Source organism: Rhinolophus ferrumequinum, chromosome 20 (assembly GCF_004115265.2).
Source record: "Rhinolophus ferrumequinum isolate MPI-CBG mRhiFer1 chromosome 20, mRhiFer1_v1.p, whole genome shotgun sequence".
Taxonomy (NCBI): domain Eukaryota; kingdom Metazoa; phylum Chordata; class Mammalia; order Chiroptera; family Rhinolophidae; genus Rhinolophus; species Rhinolophus ferrumequinum.
In genome coordinates this window covers 56,821,642-56,847,654 of record NC_046303.1, presented here as the reverse complement: position 1 = coordinate 56,847,654, position 26,013 = coordinate 56,821,642, and the positions used below count along the sequence as shown (strand labels likewise).

At 41.2% G+C, this 26,013-nt stretch overlaps 1 protein-coding gene across 4 annotated transcripts in view; it reads right to left on the bottom strand.

Annotated features, from left to right (window-relative positions):
• HECW1 (HECT, C2 and WW domain containing E3 ubiquitin protein ligase 1) overlaps nucleotides 1-17,731 on the bottom strand; it is a 548,017-nt gene extending 530,286 nt beyond the window's left edge. For all 4 annotated transcript variants that reach the window (XM_033088739.1, XM_033088737.1, XM_033088738.1 and 1 more), the window contains exon 1: nucleotides 17,401-17,731. Coding sequence is in view for 3 of the 4 variants with exons in the window: in XM_033088737.1 (XP_032944628.1) it covers nucleotides 17,401-17,430 (30 nt within the window). In the remaining variant the exon portion in view is untranslated. The remainder of the gene's footprint in view (nucleotides 1-17,400) is intronic.
• Between the last annotated feature and the right edge of the window lie 8,282 nt (nucleotides 17,732-26,013).

The window sequence follows — 26,013 nt, the reverse complement described above, 5'->3', positions numbered from 1 at the left end:
GCTAAATAAAATAAATACCAGCTCTAGTTCTTGGGTTAAAAAAAGAAAATAAAAGAGACAAATTTCTAGCCAATCTTATTTTCAAAAGAGAGAGAGGAATAGAGGGAGAGAGGGAAAGGAGGGAGCAGAGGAAAGGAGAGAAAGAAAAATTAAAATTAAAAAAAAAATTAAGATCACTGGTTAGGAGGCAACTTAAAATTTAGTAAAGAATAATGGTCAATAATTTAAATTCAGGCAAATAGATAATTTTCTAGAAAATAATTTATTTGTCTCAAGTACAAGTGGGCACTCTAAGTAAACCAATAATTAATTTATCAAATTGACCCTGAAAAAGGCATAAAGCCCAAGGAGATTTTACAGATAAAGGCTTTCTGAATTCTAGGGAATAATAATGCTGATATCATATTCATTTTTCAGGAGAACTAAAAATGACGGTTTCCCAATTCATTTTTATAAATTTCAAATACATAGTATTATAAAAATGTAGAGTAATCTCATTTATTCTCATATATATATATATATATATATATATATATATATATATGATTGTGTATATAAATATATTCTTATAGTTTATCTTTAGTTTATATATATACAATAAACATATTTATTACATGTATGTATATAAAACTAAGCATATTGAATTAGCACAAAATTCAAAAAATAATAAGCAATGTTCAGGTTGAGTGTATTTCAAGACAATAAAGATAGTTTAATACTAGGAAACCTATTAATGTAATTGATTGTCTCACCAATTATTTCAAGGACAAAATAAACATTAACTTTTGTAAACACCCCCACCCTGAATTCAATGTTTACAAAACTAAGAATAGAGACACACTAATTTAAAATCAAACAAACAAAAAAATGAAATAAACAGCCTGAACCATTTAATAGTGAAAAAGTAAATCCAGTTTAATAAGAACAGGAGCAAGATAACAAGGCCTCCTTTTACCACTATTCCTACTTAAGATTGTTCTGGTTTTAGTTAATATTATAAGCACTTCCCACCCCCAACCAAGGAGAAAGACAGGAAAGAAGGGAGGAAGGGAAGGAGAGAGAGAGGGAAGGAAGAAAGGAGGGAGAAAGGAAAAGATGGAAGAATGCAGAGTGGGAAGAAAGGAAGGAGGAAAGAAGAAGGGTAGAAAATTACAAAGAAATGTAAGCATTTGTGGGGGTTCAGAATGAGCCACCCCAAGATGTGCCTCAGTGGTATTCAAATTGTTTTGAACTAACTGGCAACTTTAGGCAGAGAAACTTCTGCTCCCCCGCCCTACCCCTTAACAACCTAGAAGAACTTGAATCAGGGGCCTTGACCATAATTAAGAAGTTATCAGTGATAACCTTTTGGACCTATCTATAGGGCAGGGCAAGCTTCTACTTACTACACATCTGCTCTTCTTATTGTCCTGCAATGACCCTTTGAAGTCCCCAAGGTGCATTACCTCATCCCTAGCTCAGCAGGTCTTGTATTCCTCAATCCCCCTTTCCGTCTCTGACGCTCTCATTTATGTGCGGTTCCCATACATATGTATGTATTAAATTTGGTTATTTTCTCTTGCTAATGTGCCTCAAGTCTATGTGATCATTAGACCAGCCAAAAGAACCTTGAGGGTAAAGGAAAGTTTGTTCTTCCCCCACATAATCAATTTCTTGTGTCAGAGATAACATAAAAGGCTCTCACTGGCCAAAACTGGGTTAATTTGAGCATCAAAAATAATAATGACTGCAACTGATTGTTCACATTAAGTAAATGAAAATCTATGAGAATACAGTGATTTCTCTCCTCCTAAAAGAAGAGAGTGAAAAAAAGGAAAAGCTCCTTCTCACAGAAGAATGATAGCTAATAAATGTGGAAGAAATTATATCATCAGAAAGTCACCAAGTTGCAATCCCCAATGTAATAATGGATTAAGGGAAGGATCCGATGGATGATAAAACAATTCAGTGAAAATAAGGAAACAGGGTTTTATCCCTGTAACTAATTGTGAAGACAAACTGTACATTTTTATGGAGATCTCTGAAGATCACCTCCTTAATCAATAGATCATCATAAATAAAATGACACGTTATACCCACATTGAGTATCACAGAGTCCATATCTATAATATATAAAGACTTCATACAAATTGGAAAGAGGAACACCAAGACCTTATCTGGGAAGAGGGTGTTAGCAAAATATAGGCACAGAGAATTTGCAGAAACAGAGCTGCACTGTCCCTTTGTCCCTCCACTGGCAGTGGGCGAAACAGTACTAGACAGGATTGCATCCACCCACACATTAGAACCCTAGCACCACAGGCTTACTAAATCAGGGTATTTTTCCCAAGCAATTCCCTGGGGACCCAGATCCCCAGGCCACTTTTCCTTTTGCTTGCCATTCTTAGCCTACAGCTTTCTATCCTTGGTCACAGATGTTGTTATGCGGGGCGGCCTGCGGGGCCTCCTGCCCCGCTCCCCACATAAGAACCCAGGATATGGCTAGGCCAAAAAGGAACACCCACGGAACCATAAATAGGGAGTTCATACCACTATATCCTCGCTGGCGGCTGGGTTGGACATACAGGAAGCAGGAGCCGCAATCTGCCGTCCGCTTCTCTGCCAACTAAGCAGCCAACTTGCTAGCTGCAATCCATGCTTCTCTGCCAACTAACAACCCCACTTGCATAGCCATGGCAGTTATATTAGTGGCTAATGGCTAACTGGTAATAGCTGATGGCCAACTGATCACAGCTGATGGCCATCTACTACCCGAACCAGCACCTTTCCACATGAGATCGAGAGCCTGGAAACTGCTCTCTGGGACTCTGTCCCCATAGATGTTGAAAAAAGTAGAAGGGCAAAGGGCAAAAGGCTGTGCCAACTGAGCTTGTCTTTTTTAATCCAAAAAACAGTATGTTTCTCTCAGAGAAGTCACCTGGCCACAACTACCTGCAAAGAGTCAGCCTCCTCTTTAGACAAAAAAGCAAAAACAGAATGGTTAAGTCACAGTACTCAGTACTGATAATGGAGAAACTGACCTAAAATGGTTCCCTGCCACGTGGAACTGACCTAAAATGGTGGCCCGAGCAGAGAGAGAGAGGTCCCCAGCCTAAGCCCCAGCCCACTTCCGCATAGCCCCCTCCAAGCCATACCTTGAGCCAATCACCAGACAACACCTACCCCTTCCCAAACTCAGGGAAGTCCCCAACCCATAAAAACCTGCTCAAAACCTTGCTAGGGGCTCAGTCTTTTGGGAAGGATCCCGCTGAGCCCTCCAGTGTAATAAAGCTGACTCTCCTAACTCTCTGAGTGCCGCTTAGGTTCTTTCCAACACTGATAAATTGGAGATTTGTACCCTTATAAACTGGTGGTTTATGGTATATGCTGTTACAACTTTTCTGAAAAGTGAAAAAACACATCTTCCATGTGTTTGAGGAAACCTCAATGATTTTAGAATCCATCAGTTCTGCTTTTGGGAACAGTTTCTATGAAAATAATGAGAAATTCAGTCAATAATTTGTGCACATTGATATTTATCAATGCAATATTTCTAATATTCACCTCCTGAAAAAAAAAAAAAAAAGAGGTAAATTTAACTTCAGTGCCCATAATAGAAGAGTGGCTGAAAATGCAGGATTGTTGTCAGATAGCCTAGTTGTGTGAGCTGGTCAAGTCACAAAAACTCATCAGCTGTCAGTGTTCCCATCTGTGAAATGGAGTTAGTAATACTTCCCACATAAGCTTAGAAGGATTAAATACAAATTTATGTCTAAAACATATAGCAAAATTTATGTCTCAAACGTAAAGAACTGATGCATAATAGATACATGGAGCATTATATAATCATATTAAATAACTTATAATATTAAAAAATTGTATGACAAGAAAATACATTTGATACATTGTTAAATGGACACAAAATTGTTTTCATGGTGTGATTTTAATATTATAATGTATATATGCTTAGAGAAAATACATTAAGATGCCAATGGTTCTTATATCTGGTCATTGCATTACAGGTGTTGTTATTTTATCCTTTATACATATTTTTGTTTTTAAATTATGTATCTGATATAATCATTTTTATATAGATCAGGGGTCAGTAAATTTTTCTTAAAAGGCCAGTTAGTAAATATTTTAGATTTCACAGGTCTTGCGTCCCTGTCTTAACTACTCAACTCTGCCCTCCTAGCTTGAAAGTAGTCATGAATAATATGTAAATGATGGTGTGACTGTTCTAATAAAAGTTTACAAAAACAGGAGGCCAGCTAGTCCTAGTTTGCAGACCCTTGCTATAGATAATGTTATATATATATGTTGTATTTAAAAAATAAAAGTTTTAAGGTGGTGTAGCAAAAATCAAAAAAAGAGAGGGATTTTCCCAATGGTGCAGTGGGGAGGTAGAAGGTAAAGAAGCCTCACACAATGCTTTATGGACAAAAGAAAACAGACCAATTATGGAGGAAGACAAGAAGTGATCACTCAGTGGGAGAAGGAATCAAGCAGGTTTTACTCAAAAATGAAAGAGTGAGAGCAAACTACGAGTATATATAGAGGGTACCACAAAAATGTATACACATTTTAAGAAAGGAAAAAACTATTAAAATTGTAATACTCAATATATACCGATAACAAAAGATGACCACAAGTCATGTATATACATTTTTTTGGCACCCCCAGTATGTATACCTTTCCTCTCACTGGATTTTTGCCCTGAAAGATTCGGCCCATTTCTCATGGCATGGTGAGGCCATGGGAGGCTCTTGGGACCACTGAACAGCCAGGTTAGAGAGTAGACTTGGAGCTTGTCACCCAGCGGGTCATAGAAAATGTCAGTAGCCCTGGCCTCATCCAGCATCCTACCAAAAGACTCAGTGGCCTCTGCTCAGTGGCACACTGCCACATTAATGCCTCATTCCTCTTGAATAATTCTGAGGAACAGAAAAGACTTAATATTGTGCCAAAATCCTCTGCCCACTATTTCTCGTTCTGGACTCAAAGCAAGGCCCTCTGCCACGTTTCAGATTTTAGTTATTTGAAGCCATTATCATGGTCCTTTGTTTCCAGCCTAGAAATCCTCAAAGCATAGTTTTTCTATAACAGAAGCTCTATTTGAAAGGTTACGCCTGGTTTGGCCCACTAAGTATTGTAAAATCATTAAATTGAATGAGTTAAAAACATCTTAAACCATAAAATTTCTCTTAAACATCCAAGGTTTTTTTGGGATTATTTTTGTTCTTTTGTTTGGTTTGGTTTTCTTAGAAAAATTACAACAGCTAGCAATATTGGGTCACATTCCCACAGGTCAACAATTGTCTTAAAGCTAAGTAACATCCAGCAGGAGCTCCTGGTTACAGCTCCCCCATCCCTACCCACCCTGAAACCATGAAACCCACATCTGCATAGGCCCCAGGACATCAGCATTTCCTGCCCTTCCCTAAAATGAGCTAGTAAAAGGTGGGGCAGAGCTTCAGGCTGAGTCCAGAGACAGCTGCCCACCCTAGGTTTAACAAATGCAAGGTCATGACCCTAGGAGATGGCTGTTTTAACCTGTGGGAAATGAGAGGGTTCAGAGGGATGGGGCTTAGGTTCCTTCCCTAGCCAGCATTCTATGAATCTATAAATGACTTAGCTAATTTTCAAATCTCACTGAGCTCTTTGCCTGAAAAGATGCCTGAAGTCATGAGTTCCACCTGCTAGTAGCACTTTGAAAAAATAGATTTGAAAAACAAAATATCTGGATCCCTCAAAAGCCATTGGCAAATTCATACTAAATGTAAATTCATGCTACATGTAAAAACAAAACGATTCGCTCATATTTGCCTCTAAAATGAAATTTCAAAGGCAAGAGTTCTAAAAATTAAGAAAAAATTCCTACCATAAAGTTTAAAGTTTTCATAAAAATTGAGCTTCAATTACATCATTCTGTCGAGACACATGAACTCTTGAAAAAGGGAGGGGTCAGGAGCACAGAATGACATTTTCCTATCTTAGACTTGACCCTCTTTCCCCAGTTCCTATCCTCCCCCATTACTCCCACACCTATAGATACAAGCTGGGTTTAGATTTGTTTTATTTCTCTTGCCATAACTCCTCAACTTTGTCTATAGCTGAAATGGGACATTCAATGCTTTCTCCAAGAAACTGAAAAACATCCTAGGGGTAGCATGATAATGCCATTTAACCCAGAGAAGGATGCAGGCCCCTTGAGAGGAGGGCCAGACCTTGGTCCTTCCTGCCTCCTCTCCGCACCCATAGCCCGCCCCACGGGAAGGCCTATGGCGTCACTATTCCCTTGCTTAAGGGCCAGCAGCCTGGGGCTCGGTGTCCGGTGTGGTCGTCATTTACTTCACCCTGTCCTAGGAGCTTGTGGGTCCCGCGTAGACGGCAAGTCTGAGCAACAGAATGTCCCTTGACACAACTGTCCATGTAGGATATTTCGATTTTAAAAAAATTGCTTCCTGTTCCAGAAGATTCTCTGGATCGCTGAGAAATAGACAATTTGTGGCAAAGCTTCAAGTCATGAGGGAGCATGTTCCTACAACAGTGGTCTCTCAAGGTGCCTAAGATCAATGACAGGAGCATTCAATTTTCGTAAAATTACATTTAATCAAAAGATATTACAATGATTTGTAAGTCCCTCACAGGGTGATGTTGTTTAGTGACTAAACTACCAGTAGCTTCCCAGTAAGCAGAATGGTAAATGCGAGGACCTCACTCTAAGCTCTGTGAAGACAAGGAATGTGGCTGTGTATCCAATCACCATGGTAACCCAGTTCCCAACCCAGTGTCCAGCACATAATAGGTGCTCCAGTAATAGTGTGAAAAATAAAATAATCACTCTGAAAACACACAAGTTTTGCAATTTGCCTTCTCAAACTAGATGTTTCTTTACTGCAGGGATTTAATTCTGCTGTATCTTTTGCACATTTTCACATTAAAGTGTAAGTAGATTTTTGTGTAGATGGAAAGAAAAACCACACACAGACATAAATACATGTCACATAACAGAAGCTCAAGAAATGTCTTCTGAGTGAATAACTGAAAAGTTATTTGAAAATAATTAACCAGAATTAAAATATGTATATACATGTCTTTACGCATCATATATCAGGGTGCCAAAAAATGTATACAAGTGGACACTTTGGTCAACGTTGCTCAAGCAGTAGTTCACCGTAATCAGAAGTGTTTGGACGCTGATGGCAACCACTTTGAACACCTCTTGTAATTGCAGAAGTCAAATGTGACTTGTATTCATCTTTTGTTATTGGTATATGTTGAGTATTAAAATTTTAATAACGTTTTCCTTTCTTAAAATGTGTATACATTTTTGGCATTATATATAAATATATACATATATATGTATATATTTGGACATATATATGTGTGCATATACCTATATATAATTCATTTTTATTTTGGACTGTAATCCAAGAGTCCCTTGGTCAAATTTCTCTTTAGAAGCTTTAAGCCTTCTTAACATTTATTATGCATAGAGTGATATTTTCCCTCTCTCCTGGGGAAAAAAAATGAAAAGAACAATTTCTGACTTTCCACTATTTTATCCCAAGGATGTCACATCACAATCTGAATGTATATTACAAAGACAAATTTTACTTGATTGCAACAAAAGGATGGAGAATGCTTGCAAGTTTCCTGTGAGAGATCTCTCTTCAAAAATTGTGCTAGCTTGCTATTGAAAGTTGTTGGTAAAGATAGAAAGCAGCCTTACCAATAAAAACCCTGCCCAAATTATGACTAGATGACTTCATTGTGAATTATTCTGCCCTTAGAGAGGTTCTAAGAAACACAGACAACCTTATCCTTTCAAATAGACACCAGGTTTAAGCAAAATGTGACCCACCAACGCCAAGGGTCCAGATGTGCTCAGTCACGTGCAAAGTGATGAAATGTTCGAGCAGAAGGAGAACCAGTGTGGGAATACGTAAGTGTCGTTTCCTATCACTGAGTCTCTGAGTCCTTTGAAATTCTGAAATTTCTACTCTGTTGCTTCTTTCAGAAGATCTAAAAAGTTAGGCTTCTCCTGAAGAAGAAAGTCACTCAGATATTGGTGAGAAAGTAACCCTGGTGAGCATCACCTTGAAAAAGGTTATGAGGCATTTTTTGTTCAGGTCTGACACTATTTAGAGCAGGGCTGGAAAAGCAGGGAGAAGGTGGGTTTCATGTCTCACTGTGTGATCTCGGGAAAGCCTCTCCAGTCTCCTTAATGAGAGGTTTTCTCACATATATAACAAGGATATTAGAAATGTAAGATATTGTCCATTCATCAACTGCATTCAGTCTTTAAACAGTTACTGAGTTCTGTTACTGAACTGTGTTCTTAGTGCTCAGGAGAATAAAAAACAAAGCAGTTACAACTTCCCGCCCGTTGGAGCTTGCCTCTTCCAACTGTCTAATTACCCTTATGATACGCATTTCATAGATGCATACATTATGCATAATGCCATTCTAGAAGCAATAAAATACAAACCTTCTCAACTCTTAGGTAGTCCGTGGGTCACTTATTTAATATCCAGAGAAGTGCCTGTGGTGGTAGATTCTGGGACACGTGTTTTCAGGACACGAAGATAAGTGTGACACAGCCTTTAACCTCGGGGAGCCAGCTCACCACTTGGTCGGGGCTGCAAGACGGGAGAGGCAGTAGGGCCTGCAACGGTACCTATCACAGGGGCCTCAGTGAGGGCACAATCCTGTTCTACCGGGAAACCGAATCATGGCTTCTGCTAAGAGGTGACATTTAAGTTACATCTTTAAAATGGGTAAACTTTTAGAGAGGTAAGGAATCTAAGAGTAGAAAACAGCAAAAGGAAAAAAAAAAACCCACATAATTATAAGCAAACACAGAGCATGTTTGGGAAAATGGAGAAAAGATCCATTTGGCTCTTACAGAGCTAAAGGGGGCCTACTGGGGACATGGCTGCCAAGCCAGCCTGGAGAGTCGGCTCTTTATTGTGGAGACTTTGGTGGCTCCCAATGGTTTTTTTGTTTTGTTTTTTAATTGGGGAAGGGGAACAGGACTTTATTGGGGAACAGTGTGTACTTCAAGGACTTTTTTTTTTCCAAGTCAAGTTGTTGTCCTTTCAATCCTAGTTGTGGAGGGTGCCATTCAGCTTCAAGTTGTTGTCCTTTCAGTCTTAGTTGTGGAGGGCGCAGCTCAGCTCCAGGTCCAGTTGCCATTTTCTAGTTGCAGGGGGCACAGCCCACCATCCCTTGCCGGAGTCAAACCGGCAACCTTGTGGTTGAGAGGACGCGCTCCAACCCACTGAGCCATCTGGGAGCTCAGCGGCAGCTCAGCTCAAGCTGCCGTGTTCAATCTTAGTTGCAGGGGGCGCTGCCCACCATCCCTTGCGGGACTCGAGGAATTGAACTGACAACCTTGTGGTTGAGAGCCCATTGGCCCATGGGGGAATCGAACCGGCAGCCTTCGGAGTTAGGAGCATGGAACTCTAACCGCCTGAGCCACCAGGCAGGCCCCACTCCCAACGGTTTTGAACACAGGAATGACATGTTCACATTCAAAATGACAATGTCAGTGTGGCCCAGAGGAGGCAGAGACTGGAGGGAAGAGAGAAGTTTTATCAAGTCCTGGCAACAACGATAACAAGTAAGTGATTCAACAATAATTGAGCGACTGACTGCCACTTGCTGGGTGCTGAGGAGGAAGCAAAGACAAGATCGAGCTTTAACGCTGAGAGAACAAAGCCAGGATAAGTAAGAGATTCGATACCAGCAAAATGTCCAGACTCCCAATCCCCACCTTGAGGAGTGGGGGAAATAGTTTATGAAAGAGAAAAAGAGTATTTTCAGAGGACCCAGAGACCTGAAAATTCCACCTGAACTCTATGCCAGCAGATTCTAAAGGGACTTGATCTCATGAAGAGTGTCTACTATGTTCCAGGCACTATTCCAGACACTGGGCAAATAAACAAGTCCCTGCTCTAATGAGTTTACAAGTTAGAAGGGGAGACAGACAATAGACACATAAGCAAGAAAACCTATAACAAATCAGGTAGTGCTAGGTGGTGTGAAGAAAAAGAAATCAGATAGATGGAAGAGAGAACAACGTACATGGGGAAAGCCTTTCTGAAGGTGTGATATGTCATTAGCCAAGGAAGCAAGCTTGCAGGTATCTGGGAGATATCACCCAGACCAAGGGAACAGCATGTGAGATGAGAGTGTCTCTGGCATATGCTAGGAAAAGCAAGGAGATTGAGGACTGGGACCCAGGGAACAGGGTGAGGCGTATGGTGAGGCAGGAACTGGAGGCCCCCAGTTGTGCAGAGCCGTGTTGGCCAAATGAGGAGTGTGGATTTCATTCTGAGCAGGGTGGAACCATTGGAAAACTGTGGGCAAATAGCAGAGATTTGTGACTGTCGTGTGTTGTGTTTATGCTACATGGCAACACCTAAATTGATTCCTGACACTTAACAGATACTTAGTCAAGATTTGTTGAATGAAAGAACAATCGTTTGGGCTGCTGTATAGAGAATAGATTGCTGATAGGCAAGAAATGCAGGAAACTGACAAGAAATCAAGTGCAGAAGTCAAGAGATCCTGGTGGCTTACCTAAGGGTGGTCATGCTAGATAGGGGGGATGAGGGGTCAGAGGGAGGGAAAGCAATTTGCTGAAAGCTAGATTTGGGTGAGTGAGAGAGAAATCAAAGAACTTGAAAGTGTTTGGCCTAAACAACTGGAATGGCAGAGATGAAGGACACTGGAGGGGAAGCAGGTTTGGGGAGTGATAATGGACGATGGGGAGTTGTTACACTTAGGAATTTAAGCTTACGTGGCATTCAAGAAAAGATGCTGGCAGTGGCATATTCAAATCTGGTGTTCTGGGAATGAGATAAGACTGGTGAAATCAACTTATGATCATCAGCATGAAGGCAGTATTTGACACCAATGGCAGGGACATAGGTGAAGAGAAGAGATCTGAGAGCCAAGCCTTACAGAAGTCTATCATGAAGAGGTCAAAATTCAGTAGAGGTTAGTAGGGACAAAAATTCAGGAACTATAGAAAGAGCCTAAGAAAGAGGCTCCAGGAGGCAACAGGAAGACCGGAAGAACCTGGTGTCTGGGAAGCCAAGAGCTTGAGAGAGAGGGAGTAGTGTGCAGAGTGAAGTGCTGCTGATGATAGGGAACTGACCTTGTATCTGATAAGGCAGAGACCGCTGGGATCATCCTGGGAACAGTGGAAGGAAGAGGTGGGGACAGCAGCCTGGGTGGGGTATTCCAGAGATGCAGAAGGAAAGATGAAGCAGGAGCACAAAAGGATCTTAAAATGAACTGATGCTGTTCTGGTCTCAAGCTGCATGGCAGGTATTTGTTTTATTTATTTTTTCATAATTTACATATATGTTAAACATATTGTCTAAATCAAACATTACATGATAAAATGAGTCTTTGCAGGCTGAGATGGAGAGAGTGGAGAAAGCTAGTATAGACAACTTTTCGAAGCATGTTCCAGGAAACAGAACATCAGTGTCATAGGGGGATGTGGAGTCAGGAGAACTGTAAAGTGTAATATATTACAGTTCATTTGTGTGCCAAATTTCCCTCCTGTCATCCCATTTACACACAGGTCCTGTGCACGGTTATGGACACAGGGGAGTGGGGTAAGAAATGCAGGTAAAATTCTCAAAAATATTTTTTCAACTTCCAAAAGCTCATTTTCACAAAAACAACTTGTACTAAAAAAAATAGGGACTAAAGCTTGTTAATTAAGTCGTTTTAACTTTTGATGGTGAAAGGAGTTACGAATAACAGTAAAGAAAACGAGAAGTCCTTTGAACGATAAAAATCTATGGATGTGTCCTTAGTGTTCTCAGCTGGCCAGTAGGAGGTGACATGCTCACTGCTGGGCCCCATTAGCTCCTGCTGACAGCAGACCTACTGCAATGAATCCCCGTCTCCTGTCCTTTTTCCACCCTGTTAACCTGAATCTCTGAATTTCAATGCTGTGCAGAACTGAGACTTCTGTTTCTCAAACTGCTGTGACTTAAACCCTGAAAGCAAAAGCAGGAAATATTTGTGAAAGTCAAATTGGTGTCAATTTAAGGACAAAGTGATTCAATTACAATCCCTGGCCATGGATGTGAATTTTGGTCTTTTCTTTCCCCTTTAACACACATGATATTTTCCTGACATCTGTGTAATACAAATAGATCTAGAAAGTGTGAAAAGGAAAATCTGTTCCACTAAATATATAAGAGGACTCCAAATGAAGTCTCCATGATAGCATTCTTCATCATGGGTACAGATGGCTTCCTTTTCCAGCTCTCCTCACCTCCCCCCTCCCCAAAACTGGCTTTAAGTTCCATCCACTGAATTCTCAAAAAAATACTGCAGTTCAGTAGATGCCTGATAACACAAGAAGAGCCTGTCTGTACACTATATCTTTATTTTTCAGTCCTCTATGTGCATCAAGCTTTGGGCCAAAAATCAGGGAAAGCGTGAGTTCTGAATTAATAATATGAATGGCACACATCACTTGTTGCTATGCAAATCCAGGTGTTTTTTCCAGTGACCTGGGAGCTTAGTGGTCTTTGTGGTATCTTGCCAATAAGCAGTGACATTCTGCACCTACCACTTACTATCCCGACAGTGCCCATGCCACAGAACTGACAACCACTTATCAATACTCACACATACAAACATCATGGTATGGGATATATAAATCACCTATGTGCTGCTTTGTTTCCTAAAGTATTTAACACACAAATGTCTGGTGGTCAGAAAGCCCATGAGAAATACATGTCTACCATACACAAAATCATCAGATGAACCAGTATGCCTCTAAACCTCATATATAACTTGAGAAGCAATGCTCATGAAGAAAGTAGAAAAGGTCAAGACAAGAAGGTAATGAGGCTCTGACTCCTACATTCCGTGGGGCAGGGTGGGGGTGGGTGGGCAGTGATACTATTGGCATGTGTTTTATAAATGTGACAGGAGGTCAACAGAGCTAAGGAAGGGGCTAAAAGAGCAAAATGAGAAAGAAGAAAGAAATGGAAAGGAACATTGTTGGATGAATCTCCGGGAACACTTTTCACTGCAAGTTATACAGCTGTGAAACACACTATTGGCGAGAATAAAAATGCTTCACTATAGGTCTTGGAGGCTTGCCTCTCAAACCCTAAAATTCTAAACATTTTATATAGGAGTTGGGGATTGTATGCTTTTGAAAAAGGAAATGTCACAAACCTTTTCCTTTAATATAGTAAATCTAGCTTCACAAATAAGAAAAAAATACTATATTTATAGAGAATATTATTAACAGAGGACTCGAATTTATTATTAGATCACCCAGTGGCTGACACACACAGACTTAATTAGTTCTACTAGATAGATGATAGATAGATAGATAGATGATGATAGATACACACATACATACAAACATACATGCATGCATACATAGATATACATATACATACAAGCGATATAGATATATAGATGGTACAGATATTGATATACAGATATAGACACATATACGTAGTCAAGTTAAATTATCACTAATATTTTTCACCCTCCAATTGGCTCAATTAAATAAAACAATAAAAACAAGCACAGAATCCTGGTGTTAGAAGTGACCTTTGGGATTACCTGGTTCAACTCCCTACTTTTAAAGAAGAAGAAACTAAACCTCTCCATTATGTGAAAATAGGAAGGAAAAGTGACTTGAGAAAAGGTACACTGAATCTTTCATACTTTTTTCCCTACGGGCCATGAACATAAACATGCCTAAGCCTGCATTACAGAAAGGACATGTGGGTACTGAACTTCCTGGTTTCCTAAAGGTCACCTGTCCTGTTTTCTAAGATGGAAAGGAAGGAGGTGAAGGGAAAGAAGCAGGGGTCTCTCAGTCTGTAAGTCACACCTGTTATCATAGAAATCTGTCTATTGGGCAACTCCATCAGGGTGGGCTGGCCAGGAATGATGGCTGTCTCTGGTAGAACTGCTGGTTATTTCAGAAGCACTTGGAGAAGATGACAGCAGAAGGGTGCTCACCATTTCTGCACCTAAGTGCCTGTTAGAGGACAGAGCACTTGGGCCAAACGAGTTTTCTTCTAAGTCCACAGCAAGACAGAACAGAGCAACTATCAGATCAATTTTATTAGAATGGACAACATAGGTCATTCAAGTAAAAAGTAAAAGACCCAAACCTGCAGCATTTGACTTGCAGTCTACCTCATTTTCTACCGAGGGCAGGGCACAGCCTCTCTCAGAGGCAGTGTAGTGGAAGAACTGTCTTGCCAACTCTCCTCAGCATCTTACATAACCTCTGATTTGCCCATCTGACTTACCAAGAGAAGAATTCCCATCCACCTCCTGCCTAAACAAGTAGATGGTATTTTTATGTCCTGAAATCCACTCAATCAACATTCTTGAGAATATACCATGGACCATGGATGGGCAAAGTTCGAGGTGCTGGAGAGGTAAATGTAACAATGTCTTTGTCCTCAAGACACTCATACCATATTGTAAACTCATGGAACTGCAATATAGTAAGTGCTCCCTTAGTGGTGTGGACTAAAGTGCTGTGGGAAAATGAGAGAGGGAGTGATTCATTATGCCTGGCAGGTGCTGTTATTCCACGATGTTATATTGATTGTAACTTAAAAAAAAAAAAAAAAAAAAAAAAAAGCTAGCACACTACTGTAGAAAAATGTGTGGATAAGCACAAAACAATGACCAAATATCTCAACTACCCCTAAATTGTACAAATTACTATAAGCACATGAAAACACTTGGCTTACCTGTTCAGAATAATTGTTGCCTCACTCATTTTTATAACAAGCAACAATACTAGCAAGTTTTATGAGCAATACTAAATTCTGTCAGGGAAGGGAAATCAGACACTATTGCCAATTACTGTGTAGGATGAAACAGCTACCTAGAGTTTTTCATTCAAAACAAAGCAAAACAAAAACCAATTCTCAATTATGCACAAAAAAATGGGGATGGAATAGATAACTAATCCACAATAAGCAGAAAACCTGTAATCCTATTAATTCAGTATTTTTCTCTCCTTCAACCCCCACAAAATCTTTTGCTATAGTGGAAAAAAAAATGACCTGCTTGAGTTGTTGGGTAATTTAATTTATGAGAAAAAAATGCAGTTACTGGGGTTAAAAATAAAACTTAAATTCTAGAATCAATCCCTGGTTTGCTTATATAGTTAGGGCCATAATTATTTGCTTTGCTAAACTGGGTAACTTTTCTTACTCTTCTACTGTTATCACACAATGTTGGAAATGGAAGGAGCCATAGAAACCATGTAGTCCAACTTACTTCACAGATAAGGAAGGGAGGACGGGCTGAACTTGTCTTCCCATGATCACATCTGGTCTTTTAGCATTTCCTATATTAACAGTCATATCCAATATAAGCATCATAAAAGGTAAACCTTAAAGTGATCTTTTAAAATATCCACCTTTAAAAGCCAGAGGTGTAAAAGGAATCAAATGATGCTACCCAAACAGGTCACAGCAGCTGCATTCCCATACTGATGCATTGATAGGCTTTTCCAGCTTAGGATGTGCTCTCCCTACCGAGTCAATAATGTCACAATCTGAAACAACTTAGGCAGTTTGCCTTCATGAAATAACTCCCCTAGACAAAATAACAAAACAAAACAAACAAAAAAAAAACCTGTCAATCACACAAAGCTGCCAACCATACTAGACCGGGACTCCAGAATTAGTCACAACATGGTTTATTAAATTAAACACTCTGAAGTCCTGTAGCTCTAGGAATTAAAATAATGCTATGTTTTTCCAATGCCATATTCCAGAAGAGGTAGCAAACAGAAAGAAGGGGCACCAGGGAATTCTACCACACTCGATTTGTCTACCAAACAGGCACACAGCTCATACCAGGGTGGCATGTGGACTCTAATCCCTTCATAGTGGACAACATACATTTTCAAAATGAATCCCCGATCTAGAACGAATTACGGTTAATAGCCAAAGCCCCAGCAGTCCACTGATGAGAAATGCAGATCTGGCCACCTGCTTTGAGCCTCCTTGGACAATGACACTGCCTGGGGTCTTTACAGGCTCGCCTTTCTGGGTAGGGCATCTGCCCTCCTAAACAGCGCTTAAATCCCAGGGAAAGAAAGAAGATGCTTCCCTTAGTCTTTGAACTATGCTTATCTTCCTATATCCACTTCTGCTAAAGACAGCATGTTATCTTTTCAAAGAGAAAAAATAAAAACAAGGGGAGAATTGCACCACTGCAGATCCCAAGAAAAGTAAGCACAAAACTACAGCAACGTCAAATAATACCTTCAGCAACTAGGAAAATCCCCGCATGCTCTCTGGTGTCGGCCCAATGCAGACTGGGGCACGCTGTGCTGGGAACCACAGGAAGTCGGGCATCTCTGCAGCCTGTGTCCCTGCCAGCTCTCCCCTCCCCCGTCCCCACCCTGGCCACCCGCGGACATTTGGCAGAGAAGTTATGGTGCCCATCCTCTGTATGCAAGACAGACCAGACTCCGCAAAGGGGCCAAAGTGGCCGGGACGTCAAACTGCAGAGCAATCAGAAAAAGGAGGTTGGGATGGAGGGAGCCACATTGTTTGAGACCCCGGATATTGCTGCATTGTCACAGCACAGGAATGTGGGGGTAGGAGAAAGCGCACCTCCAGTCAAAACCGGACCAGACGCGTTTTCCCCAGCGGCTTCCTCTCAGCCGGTGTGCAGGTCGTAGTGCCATAGGCGACAGGAAGGGCTGCTCCCGCTAAAACTCAGGCGGCAGGCTCGGCTGAACGGCGCAACCGACCGGGGACAGGGAGGCGGTGGAGGAGCACCCACAAGGAGCATCTCGGCGCCTGCCAGCCTCCAGGGGAGCCAGGGCCGAATCTGCCTCGCACAGATTCCTGAGCAAGCACCCGCGAGTTTGTGCGGGGGTCGTGGGCGCTCGCTCCTCCAGCCTTGAGCATTGCTTGGAATACAATTGTCTAAAAGAGAGCCCAAGGCAAAAACCAGATCTAGAGCTTTGGTTCACAAGGGGTGGGTGTGGGCTGGGACCGCGGATTACGTAGGTTTCTCCGCCCCCTCCCCTGACACCTCTCCGTCACTGGAAGGGCACCAGGGGCGGGGGAGGCACTGCGCACCCTCTTGGGGGCTTCTTTGTTTCTCTCTGTGCTCACTGGAGGGCCGGGTGTGCCTGCTGTACCCGAGCGGGGGTCGCACTGGGGATGCCAGCCAGGTCCTGGCGGCAGCGTGCCCCAGGCTGACAATTGAACCTCGCGGGAGAAGCGAGAGGGTGGAGAGAAGGGTGGATCCCTGCCCTGAGAAGGGTGGGCGCTGCCAGGGCCTCGGGAGAAGCAGGGAAGCTTCCCAGAGAAGGGAAAGGGAAGGAAGGGCAGGCAGAGTCCCTGCCAGGCGCCCGCTTACCTTGGCAGCTTCGGCCTGGGCATAAATCATGCTCCGGTCGGCGCGCAGATTAGAGCCGGCGGGGCGCGCGTGCCCTACAGGGCGCGCTGGGCGAGGAAGACCTGCGAGAGGGACCCGTTCTCGCCTTGCTCCGGGTGCCCCGGGCGAGCGGTGACCACCGCCACGGCGAAGGGGCGCACGCAGCTTGGTGAGTGCGTACGCGAAGAGAAGGCCGGCTCCGTCAGAGACGCGCGGTATTTCGGCTCCAACAACGGCGCCTGGAGAACGGTAACGCAGCACACTCCATCGCTTTATCCTCCCGTCCGCATGCCCTCCCTCCTAGCCTACTCCTTCCGTGGGTACCAGACTCCCGAACCAACCACAAGCCGGGCTCGCTCTCTTTAGCGCTGCCCCGCCCTGCAGCCTCCGCGCAATCCCCTCCCCGCCCCCACCGTAAATATATATTGATTCTTTTTACCACCGGCCCCATCCTTCCGACACCCAGCACGAGTACTGGGCATATCCCACACCATCTCCGGCCCATCGGCCCTTTTGTGTATGTGCAGTGTTCATAAAGGACGTGGTCCAGACACCCCAGCAGGTACTCTGGCAGGTGCTCTACGGCCTGTTTTACACACTTTACCCACCTACCTTATAATACAGTTACAAGCACTCAAACACATGTCTAGGAACCGCCCAGTACTTCCACCGCAAACACACAAAACAAGCACCATAATTACAAATGCAAAGGATGGCCCCGTAGCGCCCCTCATCAGCAAACCCATCGTCGGGCAAGCCTAGCTTTCAAACTGGGTTTTATCTTAAACGGTGACCAGTGTCACAATGCTAGAACTAGAAGGACGCAAAGGCCAAAAACCCCTCCTTGTACAGCTCACTGAGACGCAAAGAGAACTGCAATGCTGGTGGCCATTGGTCGCTGGCTGTTCTGTGTAGGTAAATCTAAGTGCATCTGGTCTGTGTTCATACAAGATGCAGTGATGTTGAGCACATCTCCACGGTCTGTGATCCCATGACCTAATTGCATTTTCCACAGTGCTTATTTACTTCTTCCCATTCTCCTGCCCAGAACCCCTACATGAGACATTTTTCACACCCAGAGAAGTCTCTCCCATATCCCAAACTGCAGTCCTCTAAAATAAACAGAGCGTTGGCCCTGACTCCAGACTCCTTATTGAAGACCATAGCACAGACCTCCCCAAACCCTGTCACCTCCCGTCCCCCTCTCCACCCCCGCAAACAAGTAAGTAAGTAAGTAAGCTGGACTGCTTCTCAGTGGATCTTATTTCACTGATCAGCCTTTTGGCATTGATTTGTCTCTCACAACCAGAACTTTCCAGAAGTGCAAAGCTTGGAAGCTGTGAAGGCAGCTTCATCAGCCATACACTTTTCTCCTGGGAGGCACACATCCTTGGGCTTTCCTTTCTTCATTTCACAGAGGGGGAGGTGCCCAGGCCCCACTCTCCTGACTAACAGACACCTGCTTGCCTGCCACCTTTAGCTTTCCCAGTCAGAGCTCAACGCAGCCCACTTTTCAAACCTCAGCTAAGAATCCATGCAGAAAGCTGGGCATACGTTTCTCTGGGAGATTTTATATTCCAATTACTATCCCTTCCTATATGAAGAAAACCCTCCAAGAACAGAGGAGGGCAGGCTGCAGCTATAAACAGCAACATCAACAAACCATGTCAGGTTTCTGACCAGAGAATTGTACAAAACCAAACCTCTGCCACAAGGCAGCATCTGTGGTTTCTAAATTAGCACAGTGTCACCAGACAACAGTAAAGGGTCATTCTTTCCTCAATTCATTGCCAGGATGGTCACCTCATTATTTTCAGTGATGCAGCATCAATTTGTTCTATCATGGAGATAACTCGACAAGCAAACATCTCTCATAAAATTGATTGATGTAACAATCCTGAGGTGGGTTTTATTTCCCCTGGAGAGTTTCTTTCTCTTTCTTTCTTCCTTCCTTCCTTCCTTCCTTCCTTCCTTCCTTCCTTCCTTCCTTCCTTCCTTCCTTCCTTTCTTAATACTGAAGGCAAAAGATATGAACGCAGAAGTATACAAAGTTTCACATTTTCACACGTTACGCAGTTAAAGAAGCTCCTAGTAAAGTGTCTACACACCAGGTGCTATGGCCACATCTGCACAAACTGATTGTCTTGTTTATTCCTCACACTCACACTGTCTGGAGTATTCCTTTCCGATCCACTGCAGTCGGGTAGCATCATCCAATTTCACAGAGGAGAAAACCAGGGCTACATAGGGTTGTCATATAGTTGCCCCAAAAGACCTCATATCTACAGGTCACTGACTTCAACTGTCTTAACCTTAAAACAAGGTATATTTTGTGGAGAAATAAGAAGACATGCCATGAGTTTTAAAGCCATCCATAAGTGAATCATATTTATCAAGCTCCAAATACACTCCAAACGCTGTTGTTATAATAAGTCACAGTCCCAATGCCTCCAAAAATACTAATCTCACGTGTATATAATGGCATAAAATGATGAAAGCATTTTGAGAAGCATATCTATATGCTGATGCAACCTTTGTTTCTACCTTTTGTAACTCGGGGTCTGTGGGATGCAGGAAGGGACTGGCATGCCTGCTCATTTCAGGCCACGTGCATATATAGACAAGCAACCAGAACACAATTCCCAAGTGGTGCCTGCAATGCTGAGAAAGCTATGATGTGGACTGACCAGGGACTTCACCTTTGGGAAGAGGCCTTCACCTTAGTGTCGGCAGTAAATGCCTGATAGCCAAGGACCAAGCTGTTATAGCTATGTCATGGTGTCAAGTTTGGCATAGTCTCTCTTCTCAGGACAAATTGTAGCCAGTGATACAAAATTATCATTTGAGGATGCCTTAGGTCCTAAGTTTTAGGATAAAAAGCCTTAGGTCAGCTGAGCAAGTTACCTAGAAAAACCAAGTATACCTCTTGTGGGGAGCCATGATTTCTTGTTATTCTAAACAAGCCTTGCAGACTGGCTCAGTTTATGATTAACTTGTTTCGGCTTCTAAGGCATTATCTCTGCCTGCGCCTGGAGGGTGCTTGCGAGCGTGCTGTAAAGCTGGTCAGGGTGACCGGTTCTCGGACACTGAGGACTGAAGGCTAGCAGGATAATTGGTGGGCTTTGTCATGAGATAATGACTTTGGAAAAGTTTCAAGGATTTTGTATCTTGTATGTAAAAGTTATGAATTTACTGTTAATGAGATAATAGCATTGAGGCTTGTTTAGTAGTTTCTGCTTTTCTGTGTTTTAGGTAAAAGATAACTTTCTGTGATGTAATGCATTCCTTTATCTGCTGACTGTTAAAACTGCACGTATTCTTAGGGTATATAAACGGTGGTAGAAAATAAACTCGGTGCTTCAGCATCACTGGAGACCGGCCGCATCATCATCATTTGTGAGTGTCTTTGTTCATTCCCACTCCCCCTTTCAGGTTCCTCGTTGACTCGTGGCTGCTGGACGGCCACAATTGGCGCCCAACGTGGGGCGGCCACAACCTCTGATTAGGGAAAAATGATTTTAATTTTGAAAGGTGACTATCCTCAAGCTGAGGTTGTGCTTATAGGAAAGATCATATCACTTTTCTATGTGAACTTATTCACTCACTCAACAATTTTCTTAATGTGCTGTTTTCTGGGGGGATATAAGTTTGAAGAAGATAGAGTCTCTGACTTCATGGAAATCAGAGCTGAGAGTACTAAAACCTCTAATTAAACAAGTTAGCACTATATATTTGATGAAGAAGGTGGTAGGTAAAAATGGAGGGCCCATCATCACACATTACAAAGGCCACTAATTCAGACCCAGATGGAGGGAGTGAGGGTGGGAGTCCAAGGGCAGACTTTGGGATCGATGGTTCCAAAGATGAATTTTAAAGGATCAGTAGGGGTTGACAGATGAAGATTAACATGCCAGGTCAGAATATCAGCAAAGATGTGTCGAGTAGAGTCAAGAAAAATTCAGTTTGACTGAGATGCAGACAAATGCATAGGTGGGTAGTAGTGTCTTATTGTGTGGTTATAATTTGCATTTTCCTAATGACTAGTGAGGGTGATCATCTTCTCATGTGTTTATTTTCCATTTTTAATGAAGTATCTGTTCAAAGCTTTTGTCCATTTTTAAATGGGTTGTTTCTTTTAATATTGTTGAGTTTTGGGAGTATTTTAATATGTTCTAGATACAAGTTCTTTGTCAAACATGTGATTTGTAAATATCCACCCCACCACTCCTTACCTCAGTCTATGGCTTCACTTTTCATTCTCTTAGTAGTTTCTTCCAGAGAGCAAAGTTTCTAAGGTTGATAGAGTTCATTTTTATTAACTTTTTATTTTACGAATCATGCTTTTAGTATCATGTCTAAGAACTGTTTCACTAATCCAAGGTTACAAATAGTTTGGCTTATGGATTTTTCTTTTATTCCAACTTTTATAATTTTACATCTCACACTTCGGTCTTTGGTCCATTTGGAATCATTATTATGTTTTAGCTGTAAGGTATGAATTGTGGGTTTTGTTTGTTTTTGCATGTGAATGTTCAATTATTCTAGCACTGTATACTGAAAAGATGATTGAATTAACTTCGCAAATTTTCCGAAATAAATTGGCCGTATGGGTCTCTTTTTGGATTCTCTATTCTGTACCAACGATGTGTTTATCGATCGCTTTGCCAATACTACACTGTTTTAATTACATATATTTATATTAAGTCTTAAAATCAGGTAGAGTCCTTCAACTTTGTTTTCTTTTTCAAAATTATTTGGGCTATTCTCATTTTTTTTTTTTTTGCTTTTCCATATAAATTTAAAATTACTTTATCAATATCTACAAAAAGTTTCTGCTAGGTTTTTTATTGCAATTGTGCTAAATTTATGAATCAGTTTCAGAAGAACTGACATTTAACATTCTTCCTATTTCTTGCAGTGCTCCAATCCATAAACTTATTATATCTTTGCATTTATTTAAGTTCTATTTGATTTATTTCATCAGTATTTATGGCTTTTAGCATACAGGTTCTGCACATATTCTGTGAAATGTATACTGAATTTTTTCATTTTTTGAGTACTACTGTAATAGGTATTGATTTTAATTTGGAATTTCACTTTTATTAAAATTTATCTTGGATTTGTTTTAATCAGTTATGGACATGCAGGCACACAACACAGAAATGATTGTTGTGAAGGAAGAAATTCAGAAGTCCCTAGAAACAGAAATTGTCACATACCACAGCATGCCACGTGGAGAAGTACCTGGGTTAGTCAGGAGGCAGAAGGGGCAAAGGGAGAACATGCCCAGAGCTTCTATTTTGTTCTCTACAGGAAGGGACCAGGGAACAGGACAGGCAAGTGTGAACAAATTTAGGAATAGATAGTTTGAATAATTTTAGTGGGCTCTGGGCTATAGGGGTGGTCTAGAGTTGTTCTGTACTTGGCCCTGGGGTGAATTAGAGGAGGAGCAATACTAGCTTGGTGTGTGAAAGTTAGATAAAGAAAGTGTTGCAGGTATGGACTCAGGATTAGTGGCTTGTATATGAAAGCTATGCTCATAGGAAAGTTGTTTGCTGTCTCTAGGAATTAGCTGACCCTGGGAGGGGCAGTCTCTCCGCAGACATCAAGGCCCCTAAGATGTCAAAACACGTTAAAATACAGAAAAAAAAAAAAAAAAAAACATGATAAATACAAACTTGGTCATTGCTAGAATAGAGGGGGGAAAAATGAAGGTTTCCTTTTTATATATTTATTTTGTAGCCTATGATTTTGCTAAACTCATTTATTAGTTCTAGAAGCTTTTGTGTAGATTTCTTAGAATTCTTAATGTAGACATTTGTGTCTATTAATAGAGTTTTACTTCTTCATTTAAAGCTGTATTCATTTTGTTTATTTTTTTTTCTTTAGTATCATCTCACTGGCTATCTTTTCTATTTCTTGCATATATTTTAGTTCTATTAATTAATTCAATAATTTGTTATTTATTGAGCTTCAGTGCAAAGATTGATAAAACTTAAAGACCATATAAACTGGTGCTTAAATTAAATATGTAAGTACAATATGATGTAAGTGCTAAGATAAAGGTGAGTTGGCAGTGTGACAAGAGTGAGTGTGCTAATTAAGCCTGGGGAAGCTAGAGAAGCCTCCACTAATAGGACTTTAAAGGAACAATAAGAGTTTGGTGAGTGGCCCAAAGGGAAATGCATCCTGAAAAGAAAGAACAGCATACATGAAAGGACAGAAGACTGAATGAATAGAATGTACTTGGGAAATGCTGAAGAGTTCAATTTAACTGGAGCAAAGAGAGAGGAGCGTCAGGAATAACTAGAAAGAAATGTTTGGTACAAGTTATGATGAGCCAAACACGCCCTGCTCCATATTTTAGAATTAATTCTGTAAGTAACAGAGAACTATGAAGATTGTTAAAGCCAGGAGGTAAAACAACAAGAATTGTCATTTAAATGTATAGCAAAGCAAAATTTACTGTGTGACTGAAAATTTATAATAATTTTAGGTTATTAAGATATGTTGATAACAAAAGTGTCAGCTTAGGATGACAGCTGGCTAATTTACCTTCACCCACCTTTCCATCAAAATACTTTAAACAGCATAAGACAAAATGGCAGTTTATATGAACTATGAGTGTTTGTAAACAATTAATCACACTCCAGAAGGATTTTTTCACTAATCAAAGGCTGATTTAGGCATTGAAACACATCCAGAAAAAACAAAAACAAAACCAAAAAAACACAAACATGACTGTTTCCTTTCCACAGAAACACAAAGACTTCATTTAGGACAAGCAGTAGAGAATAGTTGTTAGAGCATGGACTCAAGTCAGTGATCTGGATTTAAAAATGTGGTTTTCTGCACTTGTTTTGTGCATTTACTTGTTTTGTGCACTTTAAAATATATTTCAATTCAATTTTCTTCTGTGTAAAGTTGATTTATTTATATTAATATTATTTACCTTAAAAATTATTGGGGTTTAAGTGGGATAACAAATGTGAAGTTCATAACGCTGTGCACAGTAGCATCCAATATTCCTTAGTTTGTGCTATCAGTAATATTCTTTCTATAAATCCACTTGGAGATTCCAACCTGCTGTAATGCATGACTAAGTTTAAAAGTGTTTGGCCAAACGTTAGATACTCAAAATATTAAAGATGCTTTTTAAAGAGTTTAAAAAAAAAACACACAATTTATACAAAAGAAAGGTGAGACAAAGGACACTCAAAAACTTTGACAGATGATTTATAATTAACAATGAATGCATAATTCATGAAAAACTTTTAGATAGCCCTATTAATCAAGTAAGTGCAAATTAAATTGAGAAACGATTTTTCACTAATTAAGTTGCCCCCAAAAAACTAAACATTTAGAAACAATTACTAGTTAAGGTGTAGTGCATTTCTGCTGGTGCGAAAATAAATCATTCCAACTTATCTGAAGTGAAACTTGTCACTTGTTTCATCGAACTTTAAACAGCTCGTGTGCCTAACTGTAGTTGCATCAGTTAGTTAATGCTGCATGACAAATCATCCCAAAATTTATTTGATTAAAATAACAATCATGTATTATTTCCCATGAGTTTATAAATTGCTGATCTGGGACAGATGAAGCTGATCTCAGCTGGGCTCATCCTTGTTGGCAGTTGGCATGTTTCTAGGGAACTGACTGATCTAGGACAACCTCATCTGGGATGACTTGGCTCCCTTCCATGTCATCACTCATCCTCCAGCAAGCTAGTCCAAGTGATGTAGGTGATATTGGATCTGCCGGCAGTTTCTGGGTGTGGGCTGGGATTGTGTCTCGTGAAGCCAAAGAATGGAAACACAGACCAAGGAGAGGCAAAAAGTTTTAAAAAGATGATAGTTTATTAGAGGCAGGAGAAGAGGTTGCAGCTCCCGAGTGGGAGGGGGTCCCGAATGGGGGTGCCCGTGATTGAGGCAAAAGCTCTTATTTTTATACCTTGCCTTGCCTGTTTGGAAAAGGGGAGCTGTTTGGAGAAGGGAACTGTTTGAAGAAGGGAACTGGCGCCTTCTAATGAAATTTGTCTACCAGGTTTGTTCTTCTTGCCCATCCTAAAGGAATTAGCAAAGTAACCCACTCTTTATCTATCAGATCTGCTCCATTTGTCAGGCCAAAAGGGATTTTATGATTAATCTCAGGGCCTTGTTACATTATGTCCTGGAGCAAAGGAGTGATTTCAAAACCTGAAGTTTTAGGATATGGCTGTCTTTTGTTTATTCCACCAGGGACCTCCTTGTCTACCTAGCAACATGCTAACTCTCCTGTCTCACAAGCTTGTTCTCATGGCAGCAACTGGGGCTCAAGAGAAAGAGCGTAACTCTCCAACGCCTCTGAGGTCTAGGCTCAGCACTATCCGCCATATCCACTGACCATAGCCCATCACAAGACTAACCCAGATACAAGGGATGGGGAAATAGATTCTAGTTGATTGGAGAAGCTGGGAGGTCACAATGCAAAAGGTATGAATACAGACAAGGATAGAGAAATGGGGCCCCAAAGTGAAAGTATTATGAGAAACAAAAGAGACAAGACCACATTGGCCAAAACCTGGGCAGAATTCTAACAATTGCATCCTTGATA